Here is a 27,025-nt window from a genome sequence, read left to right as displayed (position 1 = left end):
TGAAGTAAAAATGTATTGGCCTGTCCCTTGAAATAACATCCAACAGATTGGAAGTTCTACCAGTATGATACCATTAAAGCCTTATGTATGCAGGATTACTGGAGTTTTACTGTACATTTGGCTTCTGCTGATAATGCATGATGCAGCTGGCATCTGGTAGCCGGGATAATTGCAGGGTGATCATAAAATCAATATATATACTAGCAAAAGAGGTATAAACTGTATTTAGACCACATTGGTTTAAAAGTAGGGGTCAAGAAAGAAGAATAATGTCACACTGTTTTTAAGCAAATAAGCTTTCATAAATATAAGCAGGGAATGTCAGAGAAGTTAGGGTAGAGATGGAAAAACAAATTTAACAATTCAGTTCAAAGATTTTACTTCAAAATCTCAAAGGAAAACAGAAATCAATGTAAAGGTAGAAAAGGAAAACCCTTTTGGAGGAATGTCACAACTTCCAGATGGACATTCATGAAGAAAAATAGGACTGAATCAAATAGCAACTTTATTAAAAAATGTTGCACAACAAATGACCTTTTGAAAAAGTGGTGCTTGAAGAAGGCTGTGTCCACCACTGAGGACCCTCACCATCTGAGACGTACGTTTTTCTCACTACTACTGTCGCGGGAAAGGTACAGGAGCCTGTTGGCTCACATTCAGTGCTTTAAGAACCGCTTTTCCTCCGCCATCAGGTTTCTGAGCAGTGCAAGAACCCGTTAGCTATCTTATTATTCCTTCTTTTTGCACTATGCATTTATTTTTGGAATTTATAGTAACTTTTAGTGTATGCACTGTACTGCTGCAGAAAACAACAAATTTCATGTCATATAGGTCAATGATAATACATCTGATTCTAAACTTCATTCTGTTTCAAAAATTTGTCATGAGCACTCTTTGAAGGGGTTTGATTCCAGCGTTACAAGAAAACACAAATCTGGTGCGTTTAGTACATTGATTTCAATTGCATTATCTCAAAGCTTCAGTGAAGTAACAAATATTAGGATCAGTGAGTGAAAAATGATATAGAATCTCTAAACACATGTGTTAGTTAAAGTCAAATTCTTCTCTTTCAGCTGCACATTTTGCTTGGCAACTGAATTTGCATCCACTGGTCTTTTTTCTTTCATAAGGTAACCAAGTACAGTCAGGTGTTTTCCTGGAAGATACGTTTGTCCATATTACTTTAGAAACGTATAAGGCAGTGGGTGGATGTTTAAATTGTCATTACTAGAAATAAAGGCCTAAGCATTAATTTTCAATGTTAATCTTTATATGGTAAGAAGATAGATTCTGAGAAATTTTACAGAGTGTGTACTCAGTCATGTATTAATGCATCATTAGCAATTTAAGGCTTTGTTTAAAAAAAGGTAAGTGATCAAATTTATGGAAATTCTAGATACATGAGCTGAAGTTAGAGGAAGGTTGCTGGAGTAAATAATTAAAGACCATAAGACCATGAGACCATAAGACAAAGGAGAAGAAGTTGGCCACTCGGCCCATCGAGTCTGCTCCGCCACTTTATCATGAGCTGATCCATTCTCCCATTTAGTCCCACTCCCCCGCCTTCTCACCATAATCTTTGATGACCTGGCTACTTAGATACCTATCAATCTCTGCCTTAAATACACCCAATGACTTGGCCTCCACTGCTGCCCGTGGCAACAAATTCCATAGATTCACCACCCTCTGACTAAAAAAATTTCTTTGCATTTCTGTTCTGAATGGGTGCCCTTCAATCCTTAAGTCATGCCCTCTCGTACTAGACTTACCCATCATGGGAAACAACTTTGCCACATCCACTCTGTCCATGCCTTTCAACATTTGAAATGTTTCTATGAGGTCTCCCCTCATTCTTCTGAACTCCAAGGAATACAGTCCAAGAGCCGACAATCGTTCCTCATATGTTAACCCTCTCATTTCCGGAATCATTCTAGTGAATCTTCTCTGTACCCTCTCCAACGTCAGCACATCCTTTCTTAAATAAGGAGATCAAAACTGCCCACAGTACTCCAAGTGAGGTCTTAACAGCACCTTATAGAGCCTCAACATCATATCCCTGCTCCTATACTCTGTTCCTCTAGAAATGAATGCCAACATTGCATTCGCCTTCTTCACTACTGACTCAACCTGGAGGTGTAAAGGTCTAATTACTGCGTTGATTGGAGAGGGCCCTGCAGACATAATAAACTAGATCATATCTGAACAAAATCTTTTACTTTATTTAGTGAGTGAGACCTCCATCGGTCACGGTCGACCATGGATATTGCATCCAAGCTGTGTAAATACGCAAGCCTGGGGAGTACGAGATGGAGAGCAAGCACATGTGGCAAGCTCCCCCTCTCCATGCATCTGATAAACCCAAAGGAACCGTAGAGACTGATACAGTTTGGTACCAGCAGCATCACAGGAGTTGCCAGTCAGCATTGAACTCCATGTAGGACTGCCTTAAGGGCTTCAGCTCCAGATTTTTCCCCCGGAGTTTACTCCCAAAGCCTTCCCCATGGGTGGATATAGCCAAAAGGGGGTGGAGGTTTGATATCGGAATTTTCCATCTCCTAGACCATGGCTGACAAGCCCCATCTGCCCGAAGTAACTGTTTTTAAGGCACCAGCAACCCACCTATGCCCCTTCTTCTGTCAATAGAAATGGTTAAGCCACAGATGAAGGCCAGGAGCTGGACTTGGTTGTCAGGGGCTATTTGAGGTGCACACCATTGGGAGCATTTAATAGGTATTGGGAGCTTGTTGCCATTACCAATCCCAGCTATAACAACCTTAAGGAACACAAAACGGGTGGCTCCAGCCCAATGAGCCCTGCCAACCAACAACTTACCTATCTAACACTAGCCTCATCAGAGACAAATTTACAATGACCAATTAGTCTACCGACTGGTACATCTTTGGACTGTGGTAGGGAAGAGCACAAAATCTCCTTACAGACAGTGCTGGAATTGAACTCCAAACTCTGATACCCTGACCTGTTACACTAACCGCTATCTTACCATGGCACCCTACACAAGTAGTTGAAAAGGGAATATTTATGAATGTTGGTCACGTGGATTTCTGTGATGTATTGAACATAGGTTTCATATAGGAGACTGTAAACTAAAATTAAATTCCATGGAATTAAAGGCCAATTGTTGAACTGTTAAAAAAGGCTAATTGGGGAATGGATATGACGTGGCATTTTTTTTTCAAAATGAGAAACTTTTAATAAATGTAGATGAAACTTAACTAGCTAATTCACAAAATAGTGTTTTCTGGTTGCATTTATGTTCCAATATTCAGAAAATATTACAGTTTTTGAAATAGTATTACCAAATGAAACTACACTAAAACAATAAAGAATAACACAGCAATTGCGAAACTAATCTTGAAGGCTATTACTTACACCACAGGAGGATTTTATTTTTGGGAGGACAGCATTTGTTTAACTGAAGCATGTGGCTGGTCACCCAGTTCTTTGAACTTAATTCTAACCCTCTTAGGAAGAAGGGTTTGACTGCTCAATTGTTAGAGTAATCTGATATTTAAACATATTTTGGTAGAAAAAATTTAAGATGTATTTGCTTTGTAGTTAGAGAAAATATAATCATCTAAAATTAGAAGTTTCTCCGTAACTTGCAGCAGAAGATCAGGAGGATCTAGTAGACATATCACAGTTCTGGCATGGAAATATTTTCTGCCACTTTGTTTAAGCAAGGGTGGAGCAGGAATTCAAAAGTAAGAAAACAAAAGCAACACACTGGCGCTCTGTGTATTAGGCTTCCGTGTAGGTGTTCAACCATCTTTCATCAGGTCTGGAAAAGGTCAGGGGTTAAAGCAAGATTTAAAAACAGCGCAATTGAGAGGTGGAGAAGGTAAGAAAAAGGAACTGGAAATTGGGGAAGATTAAATGTAAAGGAAGAAAGTTCAAAGCAAAAGGGAATGGCATAGCGATAAATAAAGAATTCAAAGAGAAGGTGGAATTGCAACTCACAGGATCGTTATCTGAAATTGATGAGCTCGGTATTAACTTGGGAAGGATGTAATGCAGCTGCTTCAGTGACTCTCCACCTATAGCCCAGGGGATGAATGTACTTCCATTGGTGCACTGCTGATACCAATATGAGACCCTATTGAAAATGCCATTTAAGTAAATGCACAAGATGCAGGGGTGCAAACATCATAAGACCCTGAAAGCTGCAAGTGAGTCACACAGGAGCAAGCAGATTGAGAGCCACTTGCCTAGTCAAAGTATGAAGCATTCTTCCTTGTTTTTGCAATGAACTTTATCGGAAGTTTATTGGAGGCTAGGGACAGGGAAGGCAGGAAAGAGAATGAAAGTACACAGTGGCCTGGTGGTCAGGGTATTACGCATTGATCACAAGGCAACAGTTCAACCTGCCACGCACACAAAAGTTGCTGGTGAATGCAGCAGTCCAGGCAGCATCTCTACGAAGAGAGATGCTGCCTGGCCTGCTGCATTCACCAGCAACTTTTATGTGTGTTGCTTGAAATTCCAGCATCTGCAGATTTCCTCGTGTTTGAGTTCAACTTGCCATTGTTCTTCCTAGATCCATTGTGAATGTGACCGATTAAGTTGAATGAACTGCACTGATCTTCACCTGGATATTAGTCTTTGGTGTACTGCAGGAAATGCAGGACAGGAAGGTGGAATGAAGAGTCATGACTGTAGGATTGGATCCTAAACACCAGTGGTGTAATGTGCAACAGGTAGGTATACAAACTTAATTACCCTTGAAGTCTGAGTCTGCATGCATAGCACTGGGATTCCACTTCTCCCTCAGTGGTACAGCAAGGTCAGTGATGAACTGCTTGCCTGCAGAAGAAGAAGCTAACAATGGCCTGAATGATGATGTGGTGCATTGCCAGCCCAAGTGGCCCAGCCTCAGGTTGCAGAGTTTTGTCTCGGAAAGCCGTGGTTTGCATGGAGGAGAGTATGTGGTAAGAACACTAGTAGTCTTTTGTGTCCCTGCTTATCACACTCCAGCAGCCCTCTATGGTCTTCAATATCCCCATATCCCTTCTCGCTCCATCTGCCTCATTTTTTTTCTGTCTCTCTCCAAATACCTACCCACTATCTTCTACCTCTCCACAGTCCGCCAGTCACTTCATGCTCTTCCTCACCACTCCCCTTCTCCTCTTTGTATCAGCCCTCTCCACCCTCAGTCCTGACCCCAAAATGGCAACAGTTCCTTTCTTCCCTCATGTTGATTGACCTATTTGCAGGTGAGGTGACACTTCACTTGTCAGTCTGCTGGGGTTACCTATTGTACCCATTGCTCCTGGTGCAGCCTCCTCTATACTGGTGAGACCTGAGGTACTTTGCGGGATCACTTCGTCGGGCACCTTTGCTCTGTTTGCTGAAAAAGGAAGGATATCCTGATGGCTACCCATCTTAATTCAAGTTCTGACATGTCTGTCCATGGCCTCCTCTGCTGCCGTGAGGCCAAGCTCAGGCTGAGGAGAAACGCACCATATTCCATCTGGGTAGCCTCCAAACTGAAGACATGAACACTGATTTCTCTAACATCCAGTTAGGGAACATCCCTCCTTCTCTTTTTCTCCATTCCTCATTCTGGTTACTTCTCACCTCTTCTCCTCACCTGCCCATCATCTCCCTCTGGTTGTCCTCCTCCTTCCATTTCCTCCATGGTACACTGACTTCTCCAAGGCCATTTTTCTTCAGCCCTTTACTTCTTTGATGTATCACTTCCCAGTCCCCCCTCCCGCCCACCCACCCACCTTCTGCCTCACCTTCTGCCTCACCTGCCACCTACTGGCTTCTCCCCCTTCCCCTACCCCAACTTATTCTGCCCCTTCCTTTCCAGCCCTGATGAAGGGGCTCGACCGTTTACTCTCATCCATAGATGCTGACTGACCTGCTGAGTTCCTCCAGCACTTTTGTGTGTTGCTCAAGATTTCCAGCATTTGCAGAACCTCAGGTGTTTGAGTTCCTCCAGCAGATCATTTGTTGCTGCAGTCGGCATGAGTTTTCTGTTGGAGAAATGGATGATTGTTAGTGATGGATTTCTGAAAACAGTCATCCTGAGAGGACGGTCCATTCATAAAACTATTGGCATCCTCCTGGCCAACAATCCAGTTTGATTGCTGAGGGGCGGATTGCTGTACTGCCAGTACCCATAGCATGACATGCAGCACCGCACCGCGACACTCAGACAGTCTTTTCTTTTGCTGCAACTAGAATGGGATACTGACTATCAGGCATTGTGCATGCCTCGTCAATGTGGCATCAGCTTTCTCAATGTAGTCCTGTTTAGCTGCCATGCCAGGCAAACTGGGAATTGTTCGATATCTGGTAGTAGAAGGACTCAAAAGAGTTGATGAGGGACTAGGTAGGAACATCATGCACTAACTGAAATTTAAAACTGTATGAAGGTTGTAGGATGAGAAGGATTCAAGGTGATTAAATATGAACATACAGCCATCTTCAATGATTTATGTTGCCAATGGTCATAGTCACCACAGCCTCTGCAAGAATTATTTCCAGTATTTTCTCCTTCAGGTCTGTGGTGCTGAATGTGTATCAGTACTCTGCACTTGTGTGCCACCTCTTACAAAATAGAGTGGGGTCTTATTAAATCAGCTTGAATGTATATGGGAGATGTATTGAGTCATACAGCACACAGAAAAGGCACTTTGGCCAAACAGAGATCTATGCTAACCAAGATGCCCATCCAAGCTTGTCCTATTCGAACCATAGCTTTCTAAACCTTTCCAATCCATCTTCAATGGTTTCCATATCTTGAAATGTTTAAAGCTATGAGATGAGAGCATGAAACTGTGAGTTATTAATATCTGTCAGGGGGTAGTGGAGCAGATAAATATGAGATTGGAATCTTGATAATAGAAAGCATTCATGCTTCTTCTATTGCACTAAAGATGCTCAGAGGCATTACTGGATCTACAGGTAGGTAGCTTTCCGCCTGTCTAATGAATGCCACTGGAACTTTGCCTTGGAGGTCCATTAATGGGTTCAAACAGCAGCAGCTAACTCCAACATGTTCTATATAAAAAAAACAAAAAGAAAATTAAAAGCAATACTGATGAAACATCACCTAGCTGATAAGTTCATTGGTATGATGCGGGTCATTGCTCTGAAATATTTGCTTCTCTTTCCACAGGTAGTGGCAATCCAAAATGAACAAAAAGTAGACATTGTACAGGTTAAGGTGAGCGTTCGTTGTCAGTTTTTAAATATTCCAGCATCTGCAATTTTCGTTTTTAGCTTCCGTTCCTATGCAGTTGGATTTAATACTTAGACACCAGCCCAGTAAACTGCGGTTAGCGCCGCAGGGCTCTCAACTCAGGGAAATAAAATGAGAACGCAAATTCTGGGTGCACAAGTAGATAATAACATGGGCGCGAGTTTACCGACTATTGTGATCCCAGCCGCCGTTTTTCAGACTCAGTTGACTCACGCCTCCACTCCCCCCTCATTATCAGTTTGGGTCGGGGAAGTCTGAAGTTTCTCTCGCCTTTCATCACGGTTGAGAACGTTAACACTAGGGCGCGCGCTTTGCGTCATCTCAAAGGTTTATATCACTTGGAGATGAAGGTATGATCACACGGAGCACCAAGTAATTTGATCGTGACTTCCCCTGATGCATGCTTATTTTTTACTATACATTTTCTCCTCCAAGTCTGTGGTGCTGAATGTTTACTCATCCGCGCTCTGATTGTTAAACATTTTAAAAAAAGATGTATTAGGTGTATTTTAACTTGTATTTATGCAAGTGGGACATTCCCTCTGTATTTTCTTAGGGGTTGTTGAAATTTTTGTTCCCCCTCCCCATATGGTTGTTGTACATCAGCACTTTTAACCGCCAATTCCAGTTGTCTTTGAGAATATGCGATACCCATTTCCTTCGCTAATCAGAGCAACGATTCAAAGTTTTGAAGCATAGTACGTATCGGCTGCTGCTCAGACATCCGAATATATCGATATGACCCATTGCCTAAAATTAAGATAATAAAAAGGGAAAAAAGCCAAAATGATGGTTATCAGAAAGAAAACTAGCAACTCGTACGCATGTGATGATACACAAAGTGAAAGAGACAAGTTGAAACTAAGTTTCAGCTTTATCTGGATGCTGACTGATGCTTTACATTTTCATCATATTCCTTTTTAATATGTTCAGCCGTGAATGTTTATTTTTTTAAATCCACTTAGGAAACAACTCATTTGCTTTGCGAGTGACGGTTATTCAAATACACGCGCAACAACAAAAGCAATAGTAAAACTTTTGGAGGGTTGGTACAATGCGAGGGCAGACCAATCTTCAGGAGAAAAGGGGAAACGCGTCAGAGACGGCATTCCGTAAAACTGGTGGCAAGAGGACGAAGCGGATCAGAGCTGTGTGAGGCTGGGACATGCGACTTCAGAGCTAAGAGTTTAACTCCGGCAGGTGATTCAATCGAATAAACAGTGTCTACTCTCCAGGCATCATGTGCTGGGCTCCCGCTCTGCTGCTCACGCTGATAGTTCGTCAAGGCAAGGAAGCGACTGTTTCTTTACTCTCGGAATATTGATAATTTGAAATGTGTTACTGTGTTTAATGCTCCCACTGAAAAGCACAGTTTCGCGTTATTTGTCCGTGATTTTGTACACTTTAACTTCTGTCGAACTGTAAAATGTAAATAAAGTATCCGGTTTCCAGAGGAATTCTCCACCAGTGGATCATAGTCCAGTATTGAAAGTTGCCTCACAGTCTGAATGGAAAAATTGAACATTTGGACGTGATGTTTTATTTACTTCTAGATATTGCCCACGAACACGAGATAATTTTGTAGTCCCAGCCTTTATTCGTCGACTCTTTATTCCTTTGCAGAGGGGCTGCCTGACCTGCTGATTTCATTCAGCATTTTGTGTGTATTATTCTGATTGACTCTGCCCGATTCTCTCTCTCTTTTCATCTGTCTCCCTGACCCGTGAACTTGTTAGCTCTTCGTGGCGGCTTTGTCCCGAATGCATATCATAAGACCGAGTATGGAAAAAAAAACTGTATGTTATTGGAGATTCTCTGCTTCCTGCATATTAAAACTCCGGTTAGTCTGGTGTGGCAAGTATGTTATTTGGTTCTGAAGTAACTAGCTGTTGTAATGACGAGGAATTTAAGCATCTAATATGAAAATAGATGCAAACCGAATTAGCTGGTAAGCAGACGCAAGTAACAGAGAGACAGTAGAGTTTACCTCAGTAGTAAGTTTTATCTGTTCAAATTTGCCGTCCTTTGAGAGTATGAAGGAACATTTTGTTCTCAGCGCCGTACTTGCAGACAGCACACCAGAATGCTGGAGGAACGCAGCAGACCAGGCAGGCGTACTTGCGGATTCAGTTGGAAGGTTCTGAGTTGGTCATCCATTTGAAAGCACGTGTGTTTGCATTTAGGTTGAACGGTAAAATTCTTCAGCATACTCGTTGAGGTTGCAAGCATTTTGTGTTTGTGGACATCAAACGTAGCAGGAGGATGAGATTGCTTTTGAAGATCCCGCTGTCAGAACTTACTGTATAGGTTGGAGTAGCCGGTTTTGCCTGGACAGCACCAACGACAGAGAAGGTCGTTTAACTGCAAGGCTCCGTTGTAACCAGAGTTTTCTTGATGCCTGCTCAGGTTTAGGGAAACACATATTCCATCCATTCATTTCCAATTTTGGTACAATGGTTGCTGGAAACGTGAAATAAAATCTAAACAAATAAATACTCAGCAAATCGGGGAGCCTTGTCCAGAGAGAAACATACTTAGCGTTTCAGGTTAATGGCCTTGGTTGTTATCCTCTATTGATTTCTCACTGGCTTTTGGCTTATGAAGTGAATCAAGGGATATGGAGATAGTGCAGCATTAACACTTTAACCCTGCACAATACAAGCAATAAAGACCCAAAGGCCCATCTTTGTTTCTATCCTTAAGTTCCTATACTGAGACATTCCTAATCCTTCAAACCATCCAGTGCATGCTATCTTCTCCTTACTGTATCAGGAAGGAGGTACAGGAGCCTGAGAACGCACACTCAGTGATTCAGAAACAGCTTCTTCTCCTTCACTAACAGATTTTGAATGGTCCATGAACCCACAGACACTATCCTGTCATTCTTCATATTCTGCATTATATTTTTCTTGTACTGCAGCCACAAAGCATCAAATGTCATATAAATCAGTAATAATAAATTTGATTCTGATTCTGGTCCCTTTCTGTGTATTCCTCAAATTTCATCTTGAGTGTGTCTACACAATGCTCCAGTACATTATAAGCAATGACAATTTCTATTATGATATTTCATTTATATTTAATTTATAATCTTTCAGTGGTTTCATATGAATAGAAATAAGCAGACAAATGCATATTCATATTAAAGAATGTGAGAAAAAAGCTGAACATGTTCCTTCAGACTACTTAGTGTCTACAGAAAAAGAAACAAGATTAACATTTTAGAATGATGAAACTCTTGACTTGAATCTGCTCACCTTTGGCAGTGATTCTTTCAAGTGCGTTGACCTGAAACCTGGAATTGCCTCTATCAACCTTCATTCATCCTCTCATTCTCTCAGCCCTTGTCAGGTGCTCCTGAAGATGTTATCTTTCCGAAAAGTCTTTGGTCATTATTCTTGAAATACTTTGGCATGTTTGGTACTTGATGCCATTTCTGTCAAACAGCTTGAAGTGTTTAATTAAAGTAGAAGTTAGTATTTAGAATGGGAAAGTATAATTTCATTTTGCATTCACTGTTAAAATAGTGACGTACACTCAGTGGCCACTTTATTAAGTACAGGAGTGGAACCCGGTGAGGTCTTCTGCTGCTGTAGCCCATCCACTTCAAGGTTCGACATGCTTTGCATAAGAGATGCACTCCGCACGCTACTGTTGTAATGCATGATTATTTGAGTTATTGTTGCCTTCCCGTCAGACTGAACCTGTCTGGCCATTTTCCTCTGACCTCTCTCATGAACAAGGCATTTTTGCTTACAGTACTGCTGCTCACGAGACGTTTTTTTGTTTCTCGGACCATTCTCTGTAAACTTTAGAGACTATTGTGCGTGAAGGTCCCAAGAGATCAGCAGTTTCTGAGAAACTCAAACCGCCCTGTCTGGCACTAATAATCATTCCTGGGTCAAAGACACTTAGATCACATTTTTCCCCATTCTGATATTTGGTCTGAACAACAACCAAACCTTTTGACCATGTCTGCATGTTTTTATGCATTGAGCTGCTGCCACATAATTGGCTGATTAGATATTTGCATGAATGAGCAGGTGTGCAGGTGTACCTAACAAAATAGCTACTGAGTGTGTGTGTATATATATATAGTTATTTTGTTATTTTTATATACTGTATATTAAATGTTGTTATTTCTTTGTTTATTTCAAAGAAAAGATTTTATTTTGTGGTATATATTGGCAAGCCCAGTATTTATTATCCATTCCTACCCATCCCAGAGACTGGCTGCTGGATGTCTTGGGGTTTAGATGTTTCAAAAGGGACAGGGAGAGAGCTAAAAGAGGTGGGGGAGTGGCATTGCTAATCAGGGTAGTACCACGGCTGCAGAAATGGATGATGTCGTGGACAGATTAACTACTATGACAGTGTGGGAGGAAGTCAGGAACAGAAAGGGAGCAATCATGCTATTGAGTGTATTGTATAGACCCACTACCCCCATCTCCAGTAGCAACGGAGACGCTGAGGAACAGATTGGTAGGCAGATCTTGGAAAGGTGCAAAAATAATAGAGTTGTTGTTATAGAAGACTTCAACTTTCCTACTATTGATTAGCACCTCCTTAGTAAAGAGATTTATATGCGGCAGAATTTATCAGGTGTATCCAGGAATGGTTCCTGATACAATATGTAGACAAACAGACAGGATGAAAGGTCATTCTGGATCTAGTACTAGGCAATTAACCTGGACAGATGACAGATCTCTTTAGGATAAGCATTTTGAGACAGTAACCACAACTCCCTGACCTTTGGCATAGCCTTGGTCAAGAATAGCAGTAGACAATGAGAAAGTATTTCATTGGCCTAATTATGATGCTATTAAGCAGAAACTTGGGTGCGTGAATTGGGAACAGGTATTCCCACAGAGCTGAACATTGAAATGTGGAGGGCGTTTGGAGAGCTCTTGCATGGGGTTCTGGATAGGTTTGTCCCATTGAGACAGGGAAAGGATGGTAGGATGAAAGAAACATCGTTGACCAAGAAGTGGAACATTTAGTAAAGAAGAAGAAGGAATTATACTTAAGATTTAGGAAGCAAAAATTAGACAGGACTTTTGAAAGTCACAAAGTAATCAGGAAGGAGTTTAAGGAGGAAATTAGGAGAGCTAGAAGGGGGCATGTGAAGACCTTGGCAAATAGGATTAAGGAAAACTCCAAGGAGTTTTATATGTATGTGAAGAACAGGAGGATGACTAGAGTGAAGGTAGGACCGATCAGGGATAAACGAGGAAACGTATACCTGGAGGAGAGAGGTGGTAAGGGAAGTCCTTTACTACATACTTCAGTATTCACCAGTGAGAGGGACCTTGATGAACGTGAGAATGATGTAGAACAGGTTGATATGCTGGAACAAGTTGATGTTAAGAAAGAGGATGTGCTGGAACTATTGAAAAAACACTTGGATAGGTAAGTCTCTAGGGATGGATGGAATATACCCCAGGTTACTGCTGGAAGAGAGGGAAGAGATGGCTGTGGTGATGATCTTTGCATCCTCACTGACCTTAAGAGTAGTACCAGAAGATGAAAGGGTGGCAGATGTTATTCCTGTGTTCAAGAAAGATAATGGGGTTAGTCCTGGGAATTCTAGACTACTGAGTATTGCATTAGCTTTGGTCAAACTTCTGGAGATGATTCTTAGAGAAAGGATTTATGAACATTTTGATATTCCTTATCATGGTCTGATTAGGTATAGTCAGCATGGCTTTGTGTGGGGCATGCCTTGTCTCATGAGCCTGATTGACTTTTTTTTAAAATAACCAAAAAATTGATGAAGGTGGAGTGGTGGATGTGGTGTAAGGTGTTCAAAATGGCTCCCCATGGTAGGCTCATTCAGAAAGTCAGGCGGCATGGTATCCAGGGAAAGTTGTCTATGTGGATTCGGAATGGCTTGCTCTCAGAAGGCAGAGAATGGCAGTAAATGGACTGTATTCTGCCTGGAGATCCATGATTAGTGGTGCTCTAGAACGATCTGTTCCGCATGGGACCCATGATCTTTGTCAGAGATGGGTATTTTTACACAGAGAGTGGTAAATGCATGCAAAGCACTGCTGGGGTTGGTAGTCAAGGCAGATATATTAGGGGCATTTAAGAGAATCTTAGATAGGCACGTGGATCAAAAAAAAATGGAGGGCTATGTGCCAGGGAAAGGGTAGATTGATCTTGGAGTAGGTTAAGAAAATCTGCACATCACCAGAGGCCGGAGGGCTAGTACTGTGCTACACCAGACATCCCACCCTGCAAAAACTCATTTCAAGGAGGTAACACCATCAATTTGTGGGAGACTCCCGGAATTTCCGGAAGAGATGGGTTGTCTGCAATAGGGTAGCTCCTTAGCAGCTGGCCAGCTAGTTTAAATAACGTTAGCTATGCTAATGAATGAATGACACCTGTTAAACTCATCTCAACATGTGTTTTACAGTTTTAACCCACCATGGGCAATAGAAAGGTCACTGTTGCAAACAGTGCAGCGAGCAACGTTGTCATTATTTTTGACCCCTATTAGGCAGGGGTACACTTTAGGGTAGTCTGGGGTGACGTACGTTTTATATTTTTTTTGGAACACTCTGCCATGGCGCACCCTTGCGCGCTCTCTCTCTCGCGCTCACTCAAAAAAAAATTGATTTCCGGGATATTGTATATAATTTGTGGGCATCAGGGAGCCTCTATTAATATGCGGGAGACTCCCGAAACTTCTGGGAGAGGTGGGATGTCTGGCTATACTGTTCTATGTTTTATGTTCTATTTGCATTGACTAAGCTGAGCCGCTGTCTTGAACTGATTGAGTCCATGTAATCCCACTACGCTGTTCAAGGAAGTTGACTAAGTGATGAATGAAAGAATTATAGCATATTTCCAAGTTAAAGTGTTGCATGATTTGGACAGAAACTTACCTTTAGCAGTGTTTCCTTGTGCTTGCATGTCCTTTTCAACCTGAACAGTAGAGGCAGTAGGCTGGGAATATCCATTGAAGAGTGTGTGTGAGGTTGTTAGTGAACATTTTATAGCGAGTACTCATTGATTCCATTGAGAGCCAATGATAGGAGGAAAGCATGTTGAAGATAGTGGAAAAAAAACTTTAATCAAGTGGATTGTCTTGTATTGGACAGTGTTGAATTTCTTGAGTGTTATTGAACCTATAGTTCCCCAGGTATGCAAGAGATTTTTACTACATAATGAAGTTATGATTTTTAGATGGTAAAACTGCTTAAGTGAATTAGAAAATGAGACACTTGTGACTGAATACTTTTCTCTGACCTGTCCTTGTTGTGGAAGTATTTTCATGATCAATGAGGACTTCTTTCCCACAATTCCACTAAGATATTGCCAACAGGCGATCTGGTGAGGGTTGTGTCATTGAGTGCCAAACAGCTACCTTGGCTTTCTTCCATTGGAGATGGCAATTGTCTGGCACATGTACAGCACAGAGTATAACATGTCATCCCATGCCTGACTGGTGTTTAAGTATTGCTCCATGCAGGTATAAATTGTGTCATGATCTCAAACAACATCTCAAATGAAGGTGAACAGTATAAAATCCTTAGTAAACATCCCTAAGTCAAAGTTCAAAGTACATTTGTTATCAAAATTATACAACCTTGAGATTCGTCTACTTACAGGCAGTCATAAAACAAGAAACCCGAAAGAACCCAGTTTAAAAAAAAACAACACCCAGTGCACAGAGAGAGAGAGAGAAAAAAGCAAATCATGCAAACAATAAAAGCGAGCGACAACGTTCAGAGCAAAAGTGAGTCCATAAACCCGAAGACCAGGGCAGCCAGAGCAGGCCCATCACCTCACCCTCAGTTCATCACACAGCGAGGCAGGTTGTCACGAAGCCCGGAGCAGGACACAGCCTCAGCGAAGTAAACATCATGGGGCAGCTAACAGAACCAGCCCAACCCTCGCATCCGGTCCCAACACCCTGCCTTTTCAGGCAATCTGTCCTGCCACTTAAATTGTCCGAACATCGGGTTGTCCCTGCACTAGGACCTGGGCCCCACCGAATCAATACGCTTTGGGCTGGACCCCGCCACCACATTCCAGCCTGTACTAGACCTTTCCAGATCAGCCTGGCACTTGGATCGACCCAACCTCCGCTCCACTCACCTCAACTCTGTCGCCAAATCCAACTCCGTCTCAAACATGCCTCGACCTCACTCCAACCACTTCCCCTTGACCATGGTTTGACTTTGCATTGCAACAGCACAGCTCAACCCTTGAGGCAATCTCTCCTTCACTCACCTCTTCATTGTATGCGGTGATGGTTTATCACAATTTACCACAGAAAAGTGCTAATAATGAAGTATTTAGTTGTATTTCTTGCTTTACGAACCATCAGTAAGCCATCACTCATCTTCAGAAGTGCCATCTTTAACTGGAAATGGGGAAAGTGTTGGGGATACTCAGCAGTTATGTGGAGAGGGAAATAAAATCAACATGTGATGGAAAGGCAAACAACAGGAATTCTGCAGATGCTGGAAATTCAAGCAACACATATCAAAGTTGCTGGTGAACGCAGCAGGCCAGGCAGCATCTCTAGGAAGAGGTACAGTCGACGTTTCAGGCCGAGACCCTTCGTCAGGACTAACTGAAGGAAGAGTGAGTAAGAGATTGACATACATGAACCAGCTGTGGATGGGTTAGGCTAGATTGCTGCCCAGAAGAAAATGATGCCTTGCAACTGAAGCAATCACACTGCAAACAAAACATCTTTAAAACATTTTTTTAGTCTGGATTGCATTCCATTCAGTAGAAACCTTCCTCTGATTACAACTAAGTTTTACTGGCAGGTCTTGATACCACTCTAGGGAAAAGGCTGCAAGAAATCAAGAATGCTGCCTTGTTGTTAACAATGTTTACTAGCATTTTCTGTTTCACTTCTGGCTTACAACAACCACAATAGTTTGTTGTGCTGGATACAGTGGGTAAGAACATTCCATTGATGGGCTTCAGTTCAATGACATTGTCGGAATATAAACCCAGTTTCGGATTTCTGTAGAGAGATGGAAAAATATTTCATGCCTCAGAATTAGTTAAAGGCATAGGAATTCAAAATTATCAAGGTTAGAACATCACAGGTAATTTTCCACTTGCCAAATGAATGGTAGCAAGTAGACATAAATTTAGGAGTAGAAACGGAAACAGCAGAATGAATGTTTGATGATATTCTTTCAATGGGAAGTTTTTGAATGTGACCATAGAAGGAATATTATTAGCGATATTTTCCAGCAAATCAGATAAACAGTAAATGAATAAGAAAAGAAAGAGTATTGAGTAGCAGTTAGCATAATGGTATTACTGTGCCCATTGCCCAGGTTCATTTCCTGCTGCTCTCTGCAAGGAGGTTGTATATCCCCTGTGACTGCATGGGTTTCCTCCGAGACTCCTGGAGTGTATGGTTAATAGATCACATAAATGTAATTGGGCAGCACGGGCTTGTTACTGAGCCTGTTACAGAGCTGTACCTCTAAATAAATAAATATATTATGGTGGATGGGTCATGCAGGGGTGCAGAATTGGTGGGAACTGGTATTGGGTGAGGACTTACCTTGGATGACTGGCATTCTTCTGCATGAAATGTCTGCAATTTATTGTCATTAACATCCAGCTCTTTAAAAAGCACACATTATTCCTGTCCCCATTAAAAGATGTCCTAACAGATTTTTAGTTTCATAGTCAGAGATATATTCCATTTTGTGGAGGTAAAATTCAAAATCACAAATGCTCTTCTGTGATGGACACATAAGAAAGAAGTTCCTTGAGCAGGCATCTTTAACTTCATTCTTCACCTACTCTAACTTGACTTCTGTCTTCAGGATTGCCTGGGTCAAATTCATTCCCCATAAATAATTTCAATAACATTACGATGGGAGGCATAGTGCTGCAGCTATCAGACTGCTGTCTCACTCCAACCTCTGCTAAACTAATTAAGGGGAATTAGACAATATATATCAAAAGGTAATTGAGTAGGTCTGTTTGAAGGGAAATGAATGAATGGCAAGTGGGAGGCTTTTATGAGTGATAAAGCAATTGTCCAGGAGCAACGTGTACTTGTCGGTGTGAAGGGTAAACCTGGCAGGCTTAGGGACCTTAGCTGATGAGAGATATAGAGGTTCTGGTCAAATAAATAGGCATGCGTTGGGTTTATGACGTTGGGATCAAGTGAATCCCTTGATGACTATAAAAAGATTCAACATACTGGAAATCAGGAAGGCAAAGAGAGGGTATGAGATGGCAGGTAAAGTTAAGAGAAATCCCAAGAGGTATTAAGAAATTAAGAGTAAAAGGGTAGCTAGGGAGAGAGTAGATCCCCTTAAAGATGAGCAAGGTTGCCTATGTTTTGAACTCCTGGAGGTGGGTGAATGTTAATGATTATTTTTCCTTGCTATTTACTGAGGAGAAAATGATGGTTGCTGAAGAAATAAGGTCAAGAACTGGAGGTTTTTTGGAGGAACAAGGAGGAGGTGCTTGAAGACTTACAGGAAATAAATGTGGATAAATCCTTAAGGCCCGACTGAGTGTATTTTCAGACTTTGTGGGAGGCCGCAGTTATTATCAATCAGCCATAAGGCTCTTGAACCAGACGGGATAATTTCATTCTCTGCAACACTGAACCGATTCCACAATCTATGGACTTACTCTTACGGACTCTACAACCCGTGTTCTTGATATTTATTTATTATTGTTGTTATCTTTTTCATTTTTTGTATTTGCAGTTTGTTGTCTTTCGCACATTGGTTGTTTGTTCATCTTTGTTCTGTGTGGTTTTTCATTGATTCTATTGTCTTTCTTTGTACCTACCATGAATGTCTGCAAAAAAATGAATCTCAGTGTAATATATGGTGACATAGATGTACTTTAATAATGCATTTACTTTGAACTTTGAACTTTTTTTAAAGGGGGTTATAGAGGCATGTGGAGATATTTGCTTCATTGTCAGCCACTGAATGGAAGATGATTAATTTTATTCTATTGTTTAAAAAGTGCAGCAAAGACAAACCAAGTATCTACAAGCTGGTCAGCCTGACATCAGTAGTGGAAAGTTACTGGAGGGGATACTGAGGGACAGGATCTGTCAGCATTTGGATAGAATGAGTCTGATTAGGAGGAGACAGCATGCTTTATGTGTGGAACATTGTGCTTGACAAATATTTTAGAGGCTTTTTGTAGAGCTAAGCGAAAGGGGCAATGAGGGCAAGTGGTTGTTGTCTGTTGTCTTTAGGAAAGTCTTCAACAAGATCCCACATAATCCGATGGTCTGAAAGGTTAGGTCCCATGGAATCTGGGGAGAGGTAGTTAAGTGAATTCAAAGTTGCTTTCTGAGGTAGGAAGCAGAGGGTGGTGGATGAAGGCTGTTTTTCAAAATGGAGCTCAATGAATAATGTTGTGATCCAAGGGACAATGTTGGGACCTTTTGTTATTCATTATTTATATAAGTGAGTTGAGTGTGAATGAACAAATTTAGATCAATAAGTTTGCGGATGACACAAAGTTAGGATGTGGTGTTGACATTGACAAAGGTTATCATAGTTCACAGGCTATCTTGATCAGTTGGGATGTGGGCTGAGGAGTGGTAAATGGAGTTCTATACAGATGTGTAAGGTGATACACTTTACAAAGTTAAACCAATGAAAATCTTGTGATGTGAATGGTAGGGCATTAGAGAGTGTAATGGAATAGAGTGATCTAGGAGTACAAGTCCATAGTCCATGACAATTAGACAAGTTGGTGAAAAAGGCATTTAGCATGTTGGATTTCATCACTGAAGCCACTGTGTTTAGGCATTAGGACAAATACTTTGTTGTTGTATAACTCATTTGTGAGGCTGGACTTGGAGTACAGTTATAGAAAAGATGTGATTAAAATGGAGAGAATGCAGAAAACATTTGCAAGGATAGTACCAGGACTAGAGGAGCTGAGTTATAAGTAGAAGTTGGTTTGACTATGCCTTTATGTCTTTATTGTAGGAGAATAAGGGGTGATGTTCTAGCAATGTTTAAAGTTATGAGAGGCATATATAATGTAGATGGTAACAGTCTTTTCCCCAGGGTCTTCATTGTCATTTTATGTGCAGTGTAGTATAACGTAGGTGATCATGGTCTCATGACCATGATTGCTGTTGGCAAACTTTTCTACAGAAGTAGTTTCCCCAGGGTAACAGAGTTCAAAACCAGGGGCATAGATTTAATGTGAGAGGGAAGAGATTTAAAAGGGACCTGAGAGCCACCTTTTTTCACACTGACTGTGGTAAGTACATGGAATGAGCTGCCAGATAGCTAAATTAATATCATTTAAGGAGCATTTGGATAAGTATATGGAGGGATGGAGCTTAGAGAGATTTGGGACCAGCTGGATGGGCACCAGGGTTAGCATGGGATAGGTGGGCTGAAGTCCTGCATCCATGCTGTACTTCTCTATGACTCTGCAATAAAATGGGATCAGTGTAAATGAATTTATGATGGTGAGTGTGGCCCCACTGGTCCTGCTTCCACACCTTATGAGCTATAGCATATATATTCCCATAAATAACAGATGTAATGCAGAAAATATTCTGCGGGTCTACTCCAAGCCTGTGTGTAGCTTTCGAAGAACAGAGACACAGCATGAAAAGGCAGCAGTGGAATTTGTGAAGGCAAGATGAGTAGGTTCAGATTTGTTTTACTAGGTAACCGAGAGCTACTGTAGACCAGCTAGGCCAAGGGAAAACTGACTAACAGAACTTAATACGCACAAGGATGCTGGGGACAGAACTTCGGAGTACATTAAGGGTGGAAATAAAGGGAGAATTGGAGAGGTAGAATCTAGAAGTTTAGAAATTACAGACAATGGTAAAGAAGAGATTGCTTGTCAACAAGATATGGTTGAAACTTGATGTAAACAAATCCAATTGGATATATGGATTATGTTTGAAGATTAGCAGTCTTTAAACATTCACCCAGAATCTAAGTAAGGAGAAAGTGGACAATTAGTTTTGAATGTCACTGATAAATTCAGCCTTCAATCATCTTAATGTCTGATGTAAGAAATTGTGGTTCATTCATGCTTTAGGGTCAAACAGATGGACTGACCATACAAAGGTGCCATGGAAAGATGGAACTTTTGATGACCAGTGAAGGGAAAGTGCGGCAAATATTGTCAGATTGAACTACCCATTCAGTGAGACAATAGTTTTATCATAACCTTCGATTTATCAGAAGGACAGGATTATCTAGAGAAATTCTTTGTAATTATATATTCCCTGGCAGTTCAGTGGTTAAGGATTTGGTGTCTTTGCTGATGGAGGATGATCGCATACAGAATATAATTTCAATAAAAACTGGGCAAATGCTTTCATTTGCTGAGGTACTTTGCATTCCTGTGTCTGGAACTTCCTGGTGTGCACTTGAATTTAATGATAGCCATCTCTAGTGAAAAGCCTTTTCTCAAGCAGAAGTTGGTTGATGCATGAAGCATCAAATAATTTCTGTACTTGGCAGATATTGCACATAATTTCTGAGTATTCTGCTGCTGAGGCATTGAGCGAGTAGTTACGTTGAAGCATCTCCTCCTGGGTGCACACATGAAATTATTTTTTTCCCATATATAACTCAAAGATAGTGTGTAAAAAAAATTTTTAGCTAATGCAATGTACAAGTTTAGAGTAAAAGTGTGCTGAAGGAGAGCTGTGCTAAGGAATTCTATTTTCATGCCAGAATGTTTTCTAATATCAAGATTGAGAGAACTGAAGGGAAATCAAGGATATTGTTTAGTTTCTGAGCAGAAATAAATTACATAGTAATTATGTGAAGTTAAGAAACATCTATCACAACACAACTCATCTATTTTAATTTTCTGGTTTATTCCTGAACAAATACCAGAGTTGAATTTACTTTCTGTGCTTTGCAATGTTCTTAAACATTCTTGTTATGGGATAGCCTATTTTGAAATTCAACGTGATTAGATTATTAGATTAGATTAGATTATGAGGACACGCAGTTCTCTTTTATTGTCAATTGTCAATGCATGCACATGAATTACATGTGAACTAACTCCCCAGTGCCATGTACAGGAGGAACAGCCTCTTACCCAGCCTTTTGGTGTATTGGCAGCTACTGTATTTGTTTATGTAACCTGCTAAACTATCAGCATCATAATATCCAACGATTATGTGTCGATACTTAAAGTGAGTTTTTGAATTACTCTCCACAATTTTAACTTCAGAGTTAATTAGATGGGAATTTTATAGAAACACGTATAAAGGCAGATTAGATTAGATTATGATGACACGCAGTCCTCTTTTATTGTCATTTAGTAATGCATGCATTAAGAAATGATACAATGTTTTTCCAGAATGATCACAGAAACACATGACAAACCAACTTAAAAACTAACAAAATCCACATAATTATAATATATAGTTACAACAGTGCAAAGCAATACCGTAATTTGATAAGAACAGACCATGGCACGGTAATAGTCTCAAAGTCTCTCGAAAATCCTATCATCTCACGCAGACGGTGTACCTCCAGCACCGCCAATTGCCGATGCAGCATACTGGAAGCATCCGACCACAGTCCGACTCCGAGCCTCCGACCAGCTCTCCGACACTGAGCACCAGGCACCATCTCTGCCGAGTGCTTCGACCACAGCCCCGGCAATAGGCAAAGCCGAGGATTTGGGGCCTTCCCCTCTGGAGATTCTTGATTGCACAGTAGCAGCGGCAGCGAAGCAGGCATTTCAGAAATTACTCCAGGTGTTCCTCCATGCTTCTCATGGCTGTCTCCATCAAATCCGGATTGTGCACAGCCACCTAGTTACACATATGATATTTATTCGGAACGGCCGCGCGCGCTGCGTTGTGCTGCCATCTTCTCCTCCCTCCTACATGCATAAACAGACTGTTCTACCTAATCAATTCACAAGTGTGTGTAATAAGACCAGATCGCTGTAATTACATTTGCTAATGTCCCTTTAATTATTTTCCTTTTTTCCACATATCTAATCATAAAAACTCATGCATTTTTCAACTTGAATCCTGATCTTGAAAACAAATACCACACCCTTATAACTCTGTGATAGAAATTTCTTTCCTTCAGTTTTTAAATATCTTTTATCAGTCTTGTATTCATGATACTTCATTCTTTGTCATTGAGCTGTGTGGAATAGTCAGCTTCTACCCACCTGTTTCAATATTTTCTTATTATGACTATTGTGATATTTTGTTGAGAATCAGGTTGTTTTCATAGAAGGACAAAACATTTCAGTTCCTTTTATTATTACTACTTCAGACAATATGGAATCCAAGTTAATCTGTGTTGTACTTAAAATTTTTCAGAAGTCGTTAAGACCTACTAGTTTTATTTTAGTGCTACTATTCAGATAGTATCTATCAGAAAAGTTTAAAAATAGCAGTTTTTTTCCAAATTGAAAATAGGTGGCATTCAGCAGAATCAGGTATTTCAGCCAAAAAAAAATATAGTCCAGTGCCAGATCCTAGATCTAGCATAAGAAAAGAAAGTAGATTTTTTTTCTTTGATGAGATAAGAAGTGACATAGTATTCCTGAGCAGTTGGCTCTCTGCACAACATTTAGTATGTTGTGAAATTATTTTCTTGTGGCAGCAGTACAGTACAATTCATAAAAAAAGCTGTAAATGAAAAATTAAAAATAAATTTTAAAAATCAAATAAAGAAGTATTGGGAAAAAAAGAGCAAAATTAGTGAGATGGTGTTCATGGGTTAGTTCATTGTCTATTCAGATATCTGATGGCAGAGTGGAAGAAGCTGTTCCTAAAACATTGAGTGTATGACTATAGGCTCCTGTACCTCCTCACTGATGGTAGCAACAAGAAGGGAGTATGTCCTGGGTGATGGAGGTCCTTAATGTTGGATGCAGCCTTTTTGAGGATTTGCCTTTTGAAGATGTCCTTAATGCTGGGGAAGTTAGTGCCCATGATGGGGGCTGGCTGAGTTTACAACTTTCTGCAGCTTTTTCTGATCCTGTGTAGTGGCCCCTCCATACCAGACAGTGATGCAATATGTTATCTGAGAATTGAATATAATGACTCGAGATTAAATCTTTGGCCTACAGTGAATGTTTCTGCTTCAATTACACTTAAGGTTTGTTGTATTGCTTCCTGAACTTCTTATCATTTTTGAATTGTCAGCTATGATTAGATCCATCAATAACAATACAGCTTTTAGGTTATAGTTTGGATTGTGCTGGTGTTAATTAGGTTTATCTCAGGACTTTAATTTGGTCTGTAGGACTTGGAAAAAGTAATGTAACTGAACATTCATCTATATTGTTTGTTACAGATTCATGATCATGCTGCCTTTTAGTTAAATCAGGCTTTCACATGCCTTATCTTTACATTTATGCATATATCAAATAGATGAAAAAATGTTCTTGTTATTTGACTTGATAAATAATATACCAGACTATAATGAGCCATGGATCATAGGCTAGTGTCAAAATGGAACCTATGAACTAATTATCCCTAAAAATATTACAAAGCATTGTTTGCCAACCTCTGACTATATGTTTAAAAAAGGAATAAAACATTATACTGGCTGGTCTCATTATCACAAACATGTCAATGGAACAGATCTACTTCCTTGCTGCAAATCTGTATTATCTAGTTACTTTATTTTATGATTTAATACAGCTGCAGAAATTGGAGAGCTCAACATCTGAACATATGAGTTCGGAGAAAGACTAGACATTTGGACGCGCAAGTCATTCTGATATTCTGTATGATAACAGCTGGTCTGATTGTAACGTTAATTCCCCATTCCCACCTAGATAATCTTCCACTCCTTTGTTTTGCAAGAACTTGTTAACAAATATGTCCACTTTACTCCTATGTCAAACCTGAAGCAAAGTGTTCCAAAGACTCACTCTGAGAGAAAAAAGTCCTCATTTCTGTTTTAAATGGTAAGCTATTTTAAACACTGAATCTAGATCTTTATAAATACAAGAGTTTCTTCAGATGCTGGAAATCTTGAGCAACGCACACATAATCCTGGAGGAACTCAGCAAGTCAGGCAACATCTATGAAGGAGAATAAAGAGTTGACATTTTGGGATGAAACTCTTCATTAGGACTTGCTGAGTTTCTCCAGCAAGTATCTAGTTACAGAAGCAACAATCTGCATACCAATGGTCTTTACTCATTAGTCACAATGGTTCTATGGTTCTCTTTGTAGCAGTAATGAAGAAAGTCAAAGTGAGACATAACTGTACGGCTGGGGTGATATACTGCGTCTGGTGCTCCCGATGTGGTCTTCTATATATTGGTGAGACCTGACGCAGACTGGGAGATTGTTTCGCTGAACACCTATGCTCTGTCTGCCAGAGAAAGCAGGATCTCCCAGTGGCCACATATTTTAATTCCACGTCCCATTCCCATTCTGGTATGTCTATCCACGGCCTCCTCTACTGTAAAGATGAAGCCACACTCAGGTTGAAGGAACACCTTATATTCCGTCTGGGTAGCCTCCGACCTGATGGCATGTACATTAACTTCTCTAACTTCCGTTAATGCCCCACCTCCCCTTTGTACCCCATCCGTTATTTATTTATATACACACTTTCTTTTTCTCCCTCTGTCCCTCTCACTATAACTCCTTTCCCATCCTCTGGCTCCCCCCACCTTTCTTTCTCCCTAGGCCTCCTGTCCCATGATCCTCTCATATCCCTTCTGTCAATCAACTGTCCAGCTCTTGGCTCCATCCCTCCCCCTCCTGTCTTCTCCTATCATTTCGGATCTCCCCCTCCCCCTCCGACTTTCAAATCTCTTACTAGCTCTTCTTTCAGTTAGTCCTGACGAAGGGTCTTGGCCCGAAATGTCGACTGTACCTCTTCCTAGAGATGCTGCCTGGCCTGCTGCGTTCACCAGCAACTTTGATGTGTGTTACATACCTGTACAAAGTCCGTTTCTTGCAATATTAGTTTCTGACTCTTTTGAGATCTTTATCAACATCAAAGGAACTGGTCAGTCTGATACATCAGTACCTGTTTCTTGTTTCTCTTTGCTGCTTCACTTAAAATAATACATTTTGTTACTTAGGCAAGGTGCTTACAATAGCAATGCATAGGACTCCAAATGCCCAATGGATCATTTAGATCTGTAAAGAAAAAAAGCACAAATTAAGTTAAAGCTCAATAGTTTTGCTTTTTCAGCCATTGGCATCAGCTTCAGACTTTCACATTCTTCCCAACATTATCAGTACACCTTGTCAATTGGATGATTGCAACAACTAAATGCATATCTGATCTCAATGCACGTGCTTTGTCTGAAAACTGGTCTTTAGCTCAAATAGAAAATATTTTCTTGTATATTTCATGCAAAATCCACCTCAACCCTTCAGCATTAAAATAACCAGAATTACCAGATATCTTCATTGTACCATTAGTAATGAATCAGTTAATATTTTCCTTTTATAAAACCAGTACAATTTCATGCTTAATGACAAGTTGCAGATTTGATCTTTTCAGATATTCTATCCAAAGTCAGAAAACTACAGGCAATACTTTTCATTTTGTAGTAGTCCATTCAAAGTAGAAGACGCCCTTTCAGAACATTGAAGACAACTCATTCTCAGAGTGGATCAGCTCAATTCCCACTTCTGCCATCATCAACAATTAGGGGAAAGAATTTTAGCTCACTATATCAAACTTTATGAAATTGATTACCCCACTCAGAGACAAGGGGAAACAAAATAAAGTAGGAGTGTAGTAAGAGCGTTTATTAGGCAGTGGGGAAGATACAACAGTCATTCACAGTAAACATATGGAAAATTAAGTTTTCAAGGTTATGCCAGAGCTAATGAATTAAACCACCATTATGCTACACTTTGAAGAGCAGTATCAAAAAGCTGTTTCAAGTCAGCTAGATCTCTGCATATTTTTTAAAGGTAAGCATTTGTCATTACTTGGGTCTTGTTGACAGAGTCAAATATGGGTCTTGAAAGATGTGGTGAGTTGCCTTGTTAAACTGCTGCTGATATCAGGCGAAAGTATTCCTGGCAATGATTGGGTCCTGAATCAAAGGGCTAAATTGACTTTGTATTTAGGCACAGTGTAAAGATAAAGGCTGAAATAAAAAGGCTGGCACTTCTAGCACCACCCCATCGTTGTTCTTTAAGAAGGTTTGTCTTAATTTAATTGATTTATGCAGGTCTGACATTATAAATAGATGAATTATTTTTATTTTTTTCTCAATTTGATTCAACTTTTTAAGCTGTATAAATATTTTCAACTGTTTCGAGCTGATGGATCAGATGAGAAGTTGTTGCAGAAGGGTCACTCTCCTTCATGAATTGAGCACAACAGCAAAACTGGCAGGATATACAGTCCTGAGCATTTTGTAAGAAACACGCATGAGACTTGGGAGAGGTTTGAGAGACATCCAGCAATTTTATCAGATATGCTCAGACCATTGTGTCTGATCAGATCAGCCTTGCACATGCAAACCAGCTCAGAGTTCTGGTAGGTTATAGATCATGATGGGGGGGCAGGGCGGGAAGATGGGCTTCAGAGTCAACGAAAAACAGGGGAACAGGCGATATTAGGAAAGGAACATCAGTGAGAAAAACTGCTGGAAGTACTGAGTGGGCCTGGCAGCATCGTGGGAGAAAGAGACAGAATTTTGAGATGAAGACTTTTTGTCAGAACTGTGAACAGTGGGATAAAGACATTTGTTTTAAATTGCAGGGAAGGGAAAGTTGTGGAGAGTACTAAAGCTATATCTCTGTTGAAGTGGAATCCCAGTGACATAGAAGCTGGTGGTGTCACTAAGAGAGGGTGATGG

At 40.6% G+C, this 27,025-nt stretch overlaps 1 protein-coding gene across 2 annotated transcripts in view; it reads left to right on the top strand.

Annotated features, from left to right (window-relative positions):
• Positions 1–8,393: 8,393 nt before the first annotated feature.
• kita (KIT proto-oncogene, receptor tyrosine kinase a) overlaps positions 8,394–27,025 on the top strand; it is a 78,023-nt gene continuing 59,391 nt past the window's right edge. For both annotated transcript variants that reach the window (XM_072252698.1, XM_072252699.1), the window contains exon 1: positions 8,394–8,517. In XM_072252698.1, the coding sequence (XP_072108799.1) occupies positions 8,472–8,517 (46 nt within the window). In that variant the 5' untranslated portion in view covers positions 8,394–8,471. The remainder of the gene's footprint in view (positions 8,518–27,025) is intronic.

Source organism: Mobula birostris, chromosome 3, assembly GCF_030028105.1.
Source record: "Mobula birostris isolate sMobBir1 chromosome 3, sMobBir1.hap1, whole genome shotgun sequence".
Classification (NCBI taxonomy): domain Eukaryota; kingdom Metazoa; phylum Chordata; class Chondrichthyes; order Myliobatiformes; family Myliobatidae; genus Mobula; species Mobula birostris.
This window is presented reverse-complemented; position numbering and strand designations above follow the sequence as displayed.